The 14,749-nt window shown below is 41.1% G+C and overlaps 1 protein-coding gene across 2 annotated transcripts; it reads left to right on the forward strand.

The window, feature by feature from the left end:
• Nucleotides 1-505: 505 nt before the first annotated feature.
• On the forward strand, nucleotides 506-14,464 carry LOC115760785 (neurofascin). Of its 2 annotated transcripts, XM_030702278.1 has the most exons (7): nucleotides 506-574; nucleotides 3,605-3,784; nucleotides 11,663-11,881; nucleotides 11,943-12,265; nucleotides 12,373-12,930; nucleotides 13,210-13,396; nucleotides 13,456-14,464. In XM_030702278.1, the coding sequence occupies exons 2-7, from the start codon at nucleotides 3,727-3,729 to the stop codon at nucleotides 13,605-13,607; spliced, it is 1,497 nt and encodes a 498-aa protein (XP_030558138.1). In that variant the 5' UTR covers nucleotides 506-574; nucleotides 3,605-3,726; the 3' UTR covers nucleotides 13,608-14,464. The 2 variants fall into 2 exon arrangements, with proteins under 2 accessions (XP_030558138.1, XP_030558139.1); XM_030702279.1 differs by lacking the exon at nucleotides 506-574 and having other exon boundaries at nucleotides 3,510-3,784.
• The last annotated feature ends 285 nt before the right edge of the window (nucleotides 14,465-14,749 follow it).

The raw sequence follows: 14,749 nt of genomic DNA on the forward strand, positions 1-14,749 counted from the left end.
ATAAATAATTGTAAAGTGTAATATTTTCAATTGCTCAAAATCGTGCAGAAATAAACTCAGAACATTTATATATTGAACGTATATTTTACTTCACATAACTTCCCTGCTGCATTAGTAGAGGGTATTTATTCGGTATAGGGCTTCAATCGGAGCAAAACCACCAACAATTGACAATGACATTGCGAGCATCTGCTGGACCCACACACCGTCTGATTATCTCTCTTTCTGTCTCTCTCTCTCACGCTCAGATATATTTGGCGCCATAAGAGGAACGCGGAAAAGATACAAATTTGTTTACCTGCGGCAACAGCAAGCAGCCCCAAGCAGCCGCAGCCGCTGCCGCTGCAGCAGCACCAGCAACAACAACTGTTACGCGTTGTGAGAGCGTTGGCTCTGTTCCATTCCATCGTTGCAGCGTGCTTTTGGCTCCCAACTGGCATCCAAGCACGCGCTACACTTACTTTCAGTTCTCGCTTGAAAAGCATCGCGACGGGTACGAAACAAGCGCGTAGCGCACCAAAAATAACAACAACGAAAAAAAAAACAAATATACTCCTATCAATACTAGCAATAAGTACTTGAAAACTTCAATTTGTTTTGTGCGCGCAGACACACACACATACACACACACACATGCACATAGTTGTATCTATCGCGGGGCGAACCAAAGCTTTTCTACGGGAGTATCTGAAGCAAATGAATTTATTAAGGGGCACAAGTTCGTCACGAAGTTAAGCGAAAGCGTTGCAAGTGCAAGTGTTACAACTTCGAAGAGCATCTGCGGACGGTAACCTGCTCGCTCGTAAATCAAAATTGCTCGTACAATATGTCGTCGCTGCCAGTTGGTTTGCCTTTTGTAACGCTTCAGCCGAATATTTGTTGTTGTTTGTCTCGCCGTCCCGTCCGTCGCTCAACATTGTTCGCATCTCGCGACCAGTCGCAGGCGAACGCAAAACCTGTTTCTCTTCCTCTAGATGCTGCTGCTGGCCCGTGTAAATGGCACAGGCACTTCACTTTATCCATTCTTTACCTGGCCCTGGCGGCGGCTGCAGCTGCCCCAGCCCCAGAGCCAGCCTCTGGTACACGCACGCCTTAAACTAACTCTATGACTCCCATGATTCATAATAACAAATACATATCTTGCCACAAGGCTCAAGCAGCAAATGTGGCATTGCCACAGCGAATTCGATTTTTGGCGGCCCTCAATGCATTTTGGCACTCGCTGCACTCGCAATTAGAAACAGAAATACAAATAAGAAAACAAAAAAACAGCAGCTCGTACTTGTGCAATATGCAAATGCACATGCATTGGCCGCGCATTCTATAAATATGTGCAAAATGTATGCAAAATACTCGCAATGCCTGGCTGCAGTTGTCGTCTGTCTCCGCTGCCGGCCATCCCAGCAGAATGTACAGCAAACGAAAGCGAAATGAATACACGGAAAGTTGGCCGAGAAAGGAAATGGAAATGGACGATGCAGTGGAAAGGGGCCTGGGGTATGGTGGCGGCTGCTGCTGCTGCTGCTGTGTAGGGCAGCAGGAGCAGCAGCCACAGATGGATATGGCTGCTAGAGCGAGAGAGGGGGTGTGTCAGAGAGCTGAAAACAAACGTACCAAAAAAAACATCGATTGTTGTTATTTACAGTAAAAAGTTTTCGATTCAATTTTCAGGCGGGCACTTTAGTTTTTGTTTCTCATTCCAAAAATCGCTGTAATAGCAAACTGAGCGCAGCTGCAGCTGCCTCAAACACACACACACACGTACGCACGCATACAAGTGCAGCCCTTGGCTGCATCCGCGCGCTTGTGTGTGTGTGTGTGTGTGTAAACTTGGAGCGCAATGTAAATAAACAAACGGCAACAAGACCAAAAACAAGACAAGAAAAAGCCAAAAGACAAGCGCACAGATTGTTAAAGCCCCAAGACGAAGAAGTACGAGAAGTGCAACGAGAGCCGTTCGGAAATGAATTGTTGAGAATTGCAAACTTCGTGTCCAATTCTAATAACTGTAATTTAACTAAATGATCCTTTAATAGGAAAAACATAAGCAACCATTTAGTTGTTTTAGAAAAGCTCCAGCGAATTTAGTTATAAGAACTTGCTGAAGTTCATAAAACAGTTAAAACTAAAGAAAAGTTAAGAGAACTTTTTCAAGTGACACCTTGAGCAGCCCTCGTCAGAATCGAAGTCCAATGGACTTAAAAGCACAGGCCAAGCCACGTACAACATTGATAAATATATTCGAAATAGTCATTTCTGATAACCGAGAGGTGTTTTTTTTTTACGTCAAAAGCTGTCACATGAGGTTTTATAACTGTAATAGGCCCTATAATATAGCTAGGGAAGTTTGGACCAAAACTCTCACCTCCATTTGTGAAGGGTGTTAGGTGATTATATATTCAAACTCATCCATCATTTAAAAAAGCTTTTGCGAAAAACAAATATGTGAATAGATGAATAGGCATGGGTTAGTATTCGTTGTGCTGCTTTTAGCGCATTGCGAAGCATTGCAAATTTATTTTGTGAGTAGCTCGCATGTTACATATGTATATGTGCATGTATGTACATGTATGTGCCTAGTATATACCATATGTAAACATGCTGCTGCATACATATGTTCATACATGTGTTTAGATGTTTGCATTTCGATACTCTGCCTCAAAGTATGCAGGCATTCGCAAGTAGCTCAGCTAAGCCCAAATTCTTATTTGTTTAGGCCTTGTTTCAATTGGCACAGATATATCCAGATATATACTTTTGTACAAATCTATGGTTAGAATGTCGATGGAAAGGGTGTCGAGGCTTCGGTATGTCCACAATAATTTTTGGTTTTGTTTTTTTTTTTTTTGTTATTTTTCGTTTTTGAGTTTTCGCATTTGCACATTAATTTATTTATATGCATACATATTTGCATGCTTGCCGACTTGGCACACCCTGGCCACCCCCCCAACCGCCACGCGCCTGTAGCCTTACCCCAACCACAACGACCCGACACGACCCACTTTTGCAGCCGGCCAAGCGCTCTGGCATTGAGCGAGCCCAGAGATAAATGGAGAGTGAGAGACGCAGCGAGAGAGAGAGAGAGAGAGGGAGAGGGGGCGAGCGGTCAACGGGGCGTATTAGTGACCAGAGCGGAGCAACAACAAATTCCAATTTTCGTACTGGGCTCAAATCATCATCCGAGAGGCAGCTTGCATAACCTAGCGCGAATACTTAGAGCCATGTTTATCATTTAGCTGCCAATCAGCGAAAATTTGTCCACTTTTTTCAGTGGAAGTTGCGATTTCTAGCGCACAGCTGCGAATAACAACACGAGTCTTGGTTTTGGGATCGCTTAGTTCGCAGCTTGATTTTGAATTCAATCAATCAAATAATGCGCGCGCTTTTCTTTGATATTTAATTTTATTTGATTTTGGCTTGGCCAATTTTTTGTTGAGCTTCCGGTGGCCGCGACGCGATACGCATACAAAAGAAAAATTCGAACAATTTAAAAAAAGCAACAGAAATTTTGTGTCTTTGCGGCGCCCAATTGGGTCCGCAATTGGTTGTAGCAATTTGGAGGCAAATTAATTAAATTGAGTTCCAACAAACATATTAATTGCAGTTAACGATCTACCTCCGATAGAGCAGCAAATTCACAAAAAACAAAAAAAAAAAACAAATATAAATTTTAAGTGCGTGCGCTGCTGCCAAATACAAACAAATAAAACCAGCTGAGAGATAACAATGAGAGCTACGACGTGGATGTTACTCATTTGTCTGCTAATTGGACAATTTTATGGCGGTAAGTCCTCATCAGACCTGGCTGTTGCTCTTTAGAGCTATATGTAGATATGAATCGGACTTATTTAATTGGCACTCAAGCTCTTATTGGGCCCTAGAGAATTGAAATCTCGACAAATCATATACTCATGGGACACGCCCCAAAAATTAGTAATTCAATAAAAATAAATATATATAAATTTTGATTATTTAACAAACCATATCAAAAATGACTCATATAAAACATTTTGTCCTGGCTGAATTGAATAAGTTTACTCTAAAGCGGGGTTTTTTGGATATTCCACCCGGCAGAGTGGAAAATTGGTGGAAACGATTGCATGAAAATTGTTGCTAACGATCCGATAAGCCCCAAACTCACTTACAAAAAGATCTCTGTAAATTATATTGAAGTGAAAAAGGAATGTTTAAAAGTTAAAGAAGAAATGTTGAACCGGGCAAAGCTGGGTAATAATCTCTAGTAAATATGTATATAAGATGTTCTATATCGTAAGACGCAGAAGCTTAAAAGTAATTTTATAGTGTAGCTAATCCAATCACTTTTTATTGTTATTATTTATCACTGCTTGATAAGCAAATGATATGCATTATTTTAAAATATGCACTAAAAATACATTTTCACGCAACCTTAAGAGAAATAGGGTTCTCTCAAGATTAAGTAAAGTGTGTTTAGCTCATTTAAACGCCTGTTATAAGTAACCTTTTAAATTGAAGAAATTTCAAATATTTCTTTTATACTACACAGTTGCTGACAAAAGTATTCGTAACTTAATGGAGGGCGTTGTCAATGGGTTTGACGTGTGTGTCAAAATTATGAATTACCAAAGTTGTGTGTGCCATATTAATAGGCATGAGGCATGCGCCAGCCCACATATCATGCCGATATAGTACTTATGACGATGTGCACACATGAATGTATGTGTGTGTGTTTAGTTGTGTGAGTACCCACGTGTGTTACGCTTACCTGCGCCAAAGCTAAAGCCAAAGCCGACGCTGTAAAGCAGAATGCCAGTCGCGGAGCATATCTTATCGTATGGTAGAATGCTTATCTATTGTTGAAAGTTTAATTTCATAAATGTTGATAACGGTAAACATTCCAGTGCTCGAGGCTCAGAGATACACGCAGCAACTCGCATTATTTAGTCATTTACTGCTGGGCGCTGGCTCGAACCCAACTCTATATATGCCAACGAGGCTGTGGGCCATGTGGCTCTGCCTCCCCCTCCAGTCCCCAGTGGAATAGTCCAATGAGAAGAGCAAATATTTGTTGTGCAAAGAATGGCAGGTTGATGTTGGATATTTGCCCATGCCAGACACGCAGCCAGTGCCTGCCAACAAAATAGACGCCCCCAACTCTATGGATCTCTGTTTTCATCCAGTTCTGGTTTCCGCGGTTACACGCTGAGACTGGGACTGGGACTGCGACCGCGACCGCGACTGGGCACAGGGGTCACAGTGTGCGAGTGGGATACACAATGCTGCCTGCCATCGGGGGCCACCAAGAATACAAATTTTTAATTAAATGTACGCTTTTCCAATTTTAGGCATGCGATAATGCAGCATGGCGTATGTCGAAATCTGACAAACCCCTTCCCCGAGCACATACCATACAAACGCTCTCCTCTAAATGGTTTTCAGCTAAAACTTTGCACACATATTTTGCTGGAAGTCCGTACAGAGAACAGTACATAAAAACATACATCAAAATAGACTTTTAGCCAGAGCAACAAGTTCAAAGCATATTTATGGCTTCTATGTAAATATTTTGAAATTTTGGCTGTTGCATCAAAATTTACTTGAAAGAATTTGACGGATGTTGATATAGTAAGCAGCTGTACGAATTATGTTTGTTAATTCATGATTACAACATTTATCAGATAAATGAACGGAGACTAATGACTAATGACTAATGACTACTGTGGAAAGGGAATTGTTTCTTGAGGTTTAAGCGTGCCACGGGCAAGGCAAGACCTGACGACATTATTTTTGAACAAGATTCATGTAAAAATACATCATACATACACATACATATATATACACATACATATATACACACATACTTTCATACACGCATACATACATACATACATACATACATGCATACATACTTACATACATGCATACATACATGCATACATACTTACATACTTACATACATGCATACATACATACATACATACATACATGCATACATACATACATACATACATACATACATACATACATACATACATACATAAATACATACACACACACATACATACATACATACATACATACATACATACATACATACATACATACATACATACATACATACATACATACATACATACATACATACATACATACATACATACATACATACATACATACATACCTACATACCTACATACCTACATACCTACATACCTACATACCTACCTACCTACATACCTACAAGTATACGCCTCCTGCTCCGCCCCCTTGGTGCTCCTCCGGGTCCCCAGCTTCCAGCGTTGAAGCCGCCTACGCCTAATTCATAGGTGAAGCCTGCAAGCCTTACTTAATTTTTTGAGAATCGAGGAGGAGGGCAGCTTTAATAAATTATTTAATTTTGCCGCGCAACACGACAACTTGGTCTGCATTTGGTATTTTACAAGACAATTTACATGCATATACGCACATACATATATACACACACGCACACACATGCACACACATTCAAACACACATACATACATATATACATACATTCTCGTATAATATATAATATAAAGATTTACAACTTATCTAAGATGTATTAAGAAACCCAATGATTTTTTACAAAAAAGCTCCCAAATATATTTTGAAGCAATACCTTATTCTCTTCATACTTAAAATCTAGCCTTGAATAATTTGGCTTTGCAAATCAGCGTTAAAAAGCGCCCAATTTTAATGAAAATTCGGGTAAGCTTGATAATTCCTGGTTTGATATCAATGAAGGTTCTTTGGAACTCAATGGCATTATATACCAGGCGGGTCACAATAATAGAAGTTCATGGAATACAAAACTATTTAAAATTATAATTAGCCGATCGATTATGCTGGACCTACATATGTACGCAAATATTTTGTATGACCGACAATTTCCGCATTTAAATTTCTTTTGAAATTTAAAACTTCTCAAATTACGCATTCACTTGCCGATCGGCAACTATTTTGTGGAAATTGGCCAGCATTCGATCAATCGAATTGGGCGATTCGTCAGATCCGCGGCACGCCCTTTGTGATCCGTGTGCAAATCACATTTCCCAGTTTGACTGTCTGTCACGAGCCCATATGCTCAATCATATACGTACATATGTACATACCTATAGGTATTTGTACATAATGTGTATGTATGTTTAGAAAAGACCAATCGATGCCGAACCAATTGATTTCAATTTAATTTCCCTTTTCGTATGTACATATTTATTTTTGGTTTAATTTGGGAGACGTTATGCAAATTCGTGGAATCGCATTATGTACTTGGACACTGACATGGAAAGAATTTTGTTCCGTCTGGCTGACCATTTGGCCAGCCATTAACATTGATAGATACCCTCCCCCCGACCTAGAGTAGGGCGCGTGTCGTGACACGAAAATGCGTGTCCGTTTTGAGCCCTGCATAAATAAAACACGACAAGAAATTGCCAACTGCTGAATAAACATAAAGCTTATAAATTAAATCATATAAAAGTTTTGAGAATAATACAATTCAAAATGAATATAGAATAACGAGGTTCCCGATCCATGGATGTTGTATAATCTTAACTGAAGGTCTGGGAGGAAAGTTGGGTTAAAAGTTTGTTATAATATGTTATGGAAAATTCAAACAAACGATAGGAAATGCTTGTCTTGATAACTTATGAAGTGTAAAATTATAATTAAAAATATATGTAAAATGTATTTTAGACTGCGGTTCCGTAACCCGACACGCGGCCATCTGTAAAAACGCCTGTGGCCATTTTTATGACCCCACCAAAGCTACTTGTTCATTTTTGCATTCCCTGGAAATAGAATGTACAATTTTGGCATTGCGGATTTGACAGTCGAACTAAAACCAAAATCGTACATGGATTTGTCGAACTGCGATCAGTTCATACTTATTTATAAGCATATGTATTTCATTGAGACAGACATGGCATTTTATTTGTTTACGATCTGACCCCATAACTCGACAGTATCTGTATATACGTCTGTACATATATATATGTACATGTTTATATTCGTATGACCAGCAGATGTAGGACACCACACAACATATCGACTGCAATGTGTGGTGCAGCGGTACAGAGGTGGGCACAACATCCATGAAGATAATGAAATAATAACAAAAACACGCTCGCACATATTATACGTGCTTATAGCAATCATCTTGAACTAAATCTTGAATTGAATAGAACAATCAATGCGATGCCGGGCTGGTTATCTGTCTGTCGCGTAGCGATTCCATACTGACCTTACTGATATGTCACTTCCCAACAGTCTCTATTTATATAACTATAAGGTGTACAGTGGGAAAACGATCTAAAACATTCATCTAAGATAGACTGATTAAATACTTTAAACAAGGTTGCAAACTGGCTTTGAGGCGAGCCCAGAATTCCTTCTTTCTTTTTTTTACCATTAACCGAACCACGAACTGACCGAACAGTTTTCCAAAAGCAACCTTTGAGGAAGAATTAGTCCATAAGCATACAAAAACTGATATACCAATCATTGGATTTATCTAACCATATCTGTTAGCTGCCAATTTTGGGCTCAGTTCAAATTTAGCCCGCAGCTTCTACATGAAAGTATTTAGGACTTTCAATATTTTCAGTAGAACGGGCAATTAATCAAACGAAATCAAATGTTTTATTGCAATTTTGAAAATATATGACACACGAATCGAACTTCGAACCAGGCAGCTGGTTCAAACCAGCGACAATTGCTTTTGGGTGTGCAGCCCTGACTTTAAATTGATGACGATTATGTTGAGAACCATCAATTTATCTGCCTTATCATATTTTATTCTCAAATGTCCCACGTTGTCAAATGAATACAATCAATTTTGTAAGTGGATATTTAAAAGACACAAACAGGTTGTTTTTCAGATGAAATCTTAAGCAAAACATGTTTTGCTGAGATGGAATCAGCACAGCATCGAAATGACAGCGTGTTTTGGACTCAATAAATTAAGCAAATGTGGATCAAATAAGCGCCAAGCTGCCAAATGTGCATTATAACTAAGACATACATTGTTTTAATCAACTGAGAAGAGTGTATGGAAACAATGCGTATTACTCAAGAGGAAAAATAAACTCATACGCAGCAGAGGAGACAATTATGTTTACAAGGTCATAAAAGTAGCTTAGGGATGAGATAAGATAAAAAACTACTTACCATATAACTTTTGAGACAAGTATGTTGCTTAGAAATGAGTCCAGTTGTCATCTGATAAATGTGCTTGCTTAAGGGCATAACGAATTGCATCGCATCCCTTGGCACAGTTACGCTGGCCGCAAGTTCATTCGAGGAATTCAGAATTCAAGAGCAATTGAGACCCAAATGCCAATTGCTGACGCCAGTTCCAAGCTCAAATGTTGCCGGTCTAGTCCCAATGCGTGCGCTGGCAAACGCCATCAAAGGCCACAGCCATTACGACATTAAGCTCATCGAGCAAGGAGCGGTCGGTGGAAGGGAGAGCGGGTGGGGGGAAGGGTGCTGTCGTTGGCGCCGCGACGTCCTGACGCCATTGTCCTACTTCGAGAATTGCAGCAGGAGCTGGAGCTTAGGGGTTGCCGGAGCATCCATATGGCAGACTGTTGAGTGCCTGGCGTTGTATTGTGTTGTCCCCAGACATCGATCCAAGGACAATGCGGGCTAATGGAGTGAGAGCCCTGAAACTGAAAGAGAGCAGCAGCCGCAGTAGCAGCTGACTCATGTGAAAAGCCTTGCCCCGCCCCACTGTGGCCGGGGCGCCTCTTGAGCTGACCCACTTGCGCGAATGCCAATAGTCGACTACTGGGATTGGAGTGGCAGCAACTGGGCTGGGACCCACTTGGCCTTGACTGAGGCAAATGTAATTTTACCAAACAACACAACTGCGTCTGCCCAAGATTGCAATATTTGGTATTCAATGCTGGCGGTGAAGGTCTCGGTCGGTCTCAATCTCAATCTCTGCATCTATTTCTCCCGCGCCCGATGGCCTTTGCCAAAAGTTGTTTTCGGCTCCACAAGCTGATTGCCATAAAAGGGGTTGACTGCGTGTGAGTTTATCTGTCTGTCCGCAGAGTGCGTGCTGCTATGCGGGGGATAGGATAAGATAACTGGCTCTGGCTCCGTGCAAGACTCTGCTCGATTGCCAACTCTTTAAGGCAAGCGCTTTTATCGAGTCATGATAACGAGTGGCAGCCAATTGAAGTGGCTTGCGTAATGCCTCACCTTGCAGCGCATCGTTCCGCGACCAAATCTAGCATAAGACTGTTGATTTTGATGACGCGATGGCTTTGGCAAATGACTCATTCGCGTGGGCACCGACTCGTGAGATTGGAATTGCCGTTAGATGTCACTGATGAAATTAGAAAAGAAAAAAACGCTCATTTAGTCCCCATACAAGGCATGCAAATGGCATACATGTATCTATTGGCCATTGGTAATGGCCATTTGTGAATCGCAGCCATAAATCCGTCATTCGATTAACATATTATGACTTCTTTGATTACGTGCATGTAATTCAAAGACACCAATTTCATCGGTCAAGTCTGGGCCAGCACCTTTATCGCTCGCAATTAAAATTCCAGCGGCCTAATCTGAAAAATTCGTTAATTTTTAGTGGCAATTTGTCTGCGTATAATTAAAAATAATAGAAATTTTGCCGCTTTTTATGTATGTAGGATTTTGAATTTATTTATCTAATCGATTTGCAGTAAGGCCTGCAAACCGGTTTTTAACCGAACCTTTTGAGCATAAATTTCAATATTCAAATTAACTTGAACCAAACCTCAAGATGGATTGAATAAAAACGGGTTGATTGCAAACCTACAATAAAACATTTTCTATTTCAAAAACGGTTTAGTTCAGGTTTAACTTAATCTATTTGTGATTATGAACCCAACCTTGAGCCGAAACGGAACTTAAAGGTGGATTAATTAAGGGGTTTCTTTCAAAACAGAATACAGATACAGATACAGAATTTAAGAATACTTTTTTTTTGTAAATTTCATTCCATTTAGCTTAATTTCATTAATTATAATTTCCTTTGAATTGAAATTAATAAGATGAAAGGTTTTAAATCAGGGTTAAGAAATAGGCGAAAAAAGGTTTACGAACCGAACCTTAGGTGTAGAATTGAATTGAAGCGTGAGCTGAACCAACGGAAACTTTTGTTGGGGCTTGAAAGAAATTTAAAGGAGTGTATGGCATATAGACAATCCATTATTAAAACCACAAGACTTGCAGAGGAAAGAGTCAATAGAATAAATAGTTATATTAAATAGTCTAAAAATAGTTAACTTACGATCTGGAATCCATTCGGACATGGGCATGGTACCCCTAAGCCTTGTTTTTGGCATAGCATATGCTCCTGGTAGCTGAAAGTTTTTTTAATGCAGACAAATGAGTTCACCCTTTCGCATCCGGTGTAAAAACTCAATTTCCTAAAAAGTGTAGATCAAATGACGAACTCGTTGCAAGCACTCCCTATTGAATGCGTTGCTGGGGTGTGTGATTTTTATCAATTCCAATTAAGAGTTCCGTCAGCCATGTAAACAAGTAATGCAAACATGCTGTACACTCGAGAGTTGACTTGAACGGACTATAGATACATGGAGTATGACTCACGGCCGTAAATGAGTTGCCTTTTACTGACTCTATCACAACGCCTCTTCTCTTACAGAGCGGGCGTCACCAATTGGCGAGGAGAATGGCGAGGACTACCAGGACGATGATTACGATTACGGTGGAGAGGATGACTCTGGCAATTCAGACGGGCCACCAGCGCCCATTGTGGAAGATGTGCAGAGTGCGCCACCCTACTTCGAGCAGTCGGATGTTGTTATAGATGCAAAGCCAGGCGACGATGTGATCATCAACTGTGATGCCCGCAACTATGAGAGTATGTACTTCAATATACCCTATATTTGTTTATTAACTTGGTGAAAACAACCCGTTGACAGTTAAAAATGTGGTCATGTGGTACAAGAACCGTACCGTCCTGGCAACTGGCCAGAATGCGATCAACAACCGTGTGGAAGTCATGAGGAACAACTCGCTGCGCATTAGCAGCGTCACAGCGGAGGATGCGGATGACTATTACTGTGTGGTGTTGCCACAGGACGTGAGGCAGCATACAAAACTGAACGTGGGCGCCCGGCTGTCGATCCTCTGCGACGATCGCGATGTTACGGATCGCTCGCAGACGTTCAAGCAGGGCGACCGTCACAAGCTCGTGTGCCGCACGTACCTGCCCACCAAGACAGATATTAAATGGTCCCTGAATGTATGTGTTCCTGGTTGCCCATTGACCCAAAGCCCATTTGGATTTACCTAAATGTGCCCAATGCTAATGTTTTGCCTCTCTCCCACTTCATCTCTCCATCCGCTCAGGGTCAGCGACTGCAGCCAGCGCCCAGCGATGCAGCCAATGGAGTCATAGTTCTGGATAATGTGGATGAGGAGAACGCTGGCGTCTATCAGTGTCTTGGCGACGACGGCAGCGCTGATCCGCCTCATGGCATGGTCACCGTCGATGTTCAGTACAGCCCCAAGGTCTCCACCCATCGACACCATGTGAACACACAGGAAGGAGGCTCGGCGGAGCTCTACTGCGACTATCGCGCCAATCCCATTGCCATCAGCTTCTTTATAAAGGACGGCAAGACACTGTCGTTGTCCGACAAGTACTCGATTAGGAACACACTGCACAAGGAGCACAATCGCACCACGCTCGTCATCAAGCATGTGGAGGCCAGCGATCTGGGCGAGTATCTGTGTCACGTCGAAAACGCCATTGGCTCCAATGAGGTGCGTATCCAACTGAGCTATCGTCCCGAGACGCCACAGTACGAGGACAGCTCCATCGACGGAAAACAGGTGACCATGCACTGGCTGGTTCGCAGTCTGCAGCCCCTCTCCGAAGCCATGCTAGACTACCGGTTGACGGGGGTAAGTCTCATAATATAAAGATTATCAAAACTTGTTTTAAGATTAACATAGTACGTACCCCAAAAGACTTGATCTGTATTTCCTTTTCGCTTCAATTCCGCAAAGTTTCATCAAGCATGCTTTTCGACTTGTATGATACTATGTGGAATTGATTTATTATGCCAATTAACAATTTATATATAATTCCCTTCCAACGCTGCACTTCTACAATGGAACCTTTTCTCTAAGAGCTCTCTCATTCCAACTAATTCCACGCTTACTAATTCCATAAATTTGCAGTCGTACACGTGGAGCACCGTGTCGGTGATACAGACACAACGGCATGACAAAGACAGCGGCATCTGGAAGATCACACATCAGATGGAGCTGTCGCCTGGTCTGTGGCATGCGCGTGTCAAGACGAAGAATACCCAGGGCTGGTCCAACTTCTCGCCAGATCATGACTTCCACATTAAGGACGTAGAGGGTAACTTAATTGAATATAAATATATACTTGGACTATTCACCAATCCAATTCGGTTTCAGACTCCGATGAAATTGACGATGGGGCTGTGCCACCGGGTGACTTGGTGCGTGCCGGCTTTGGAGTTGGCTCAGGCAACAATGCGGCGTGTACCATGGGCATGCTGCCAGGCCTAATGATAGCCGCCTTCAGCATAGCCATGCTGCGACTCTAAGAATGATGATTGTGGGATTCAGTGAGCAGGAACAGGGCCGTGGGAACTGTACATACGTATTTCAAGTTACATGTTTTTTGCTTGTGCTGTGCCTTGAACCCGGCAACTGGGCAGTAGCAGCCTATTTATAAGAATGCCATTGCAAGAAAAACAAAACCTAATCCAAGTATTCTAATTATGCATGCAAATGCTAATGCGCCTAAAGGTCCCCCGATTGATCGTGGGCTCAATGTTAATGTTAATATAAAATCAAACACGCATAGGCGAATTTCACTAAAAACAACAAAATCATTTGTGCCAAGAAACAGCATACGGAAGGGAGAATATGTACGAATTATGTGTAGCTTAGTTTAGTTAAAGATAAACTTAAAAAAAAAGGAGTTAACTGCGACGATCGGTTGAAAACCGCCCAAAACCTAGCATATAATATTTATTTGTTTGTATTTACGGATAGTTAACATTGACGATTTCTAGAATCCGAATGGAGCACATCCTAATTACCTGAACAGAAACAGAAACAGAATCATATATATACACATACCGGATGCAGATACCGAAACTAAGAATGTAAATAAGAAAGAAAAAAATGGGTAAATGAGGATCTAGTGACATGTAGGCGGGGGGGTGTATGAATATTTTTCATGTTTTGTTTAGCCGAGCATTAAGATATACAAGATTTTATTTAACAAATATATATTCGAATTATGCAAACATTTGAAATATTATGATAACTAGACCAAAGCTTAAATATACATGTGTACCTACCCACACACACACACACACACATACGCACACATGCGCGCACATGTACTATTTTTTACGAAATGAAAATAAACGTGGGTAACTATGAACGATAAGGAATCCGGAAGATACTTACTTAAAATTAAGAGATTGAACAAACGGCATGTTATTAAGTACTTATGTAATAATATCGTATATACACATATACTAATCAGGTGAGGAGAGGATAGTCGCTTATTTGTTTGGCTTCGATTGAAATTTTTTAGCTACAATACCTGAAATTGCCATTGGCCATATACATAGATATATATACATATATACTATATGTGCAACCGCTGACCATACAGATCAATGATATATGTACTTATGCATGCTCGCATGCTTACAATCAAAACACACAC

This window comes from Drosophila novamexicana, unplaced genomic scaffold (assembly GCF_003285875.2).
Source record: "Drosophila novamexicana strain 15010-1031.04,08,12 unplaced genomic scaffold, DnovRS2.1 tig00000462-arrow-pilon, whole genome shotgun sequence".
NCBI classification, from domain to species: domain Eukaryota; kingdom Metazoa; phylum Arthropoda; class Insecta; order Diptera; family Drosophilidae; genus Drosophila; species Drosophila novamexicana.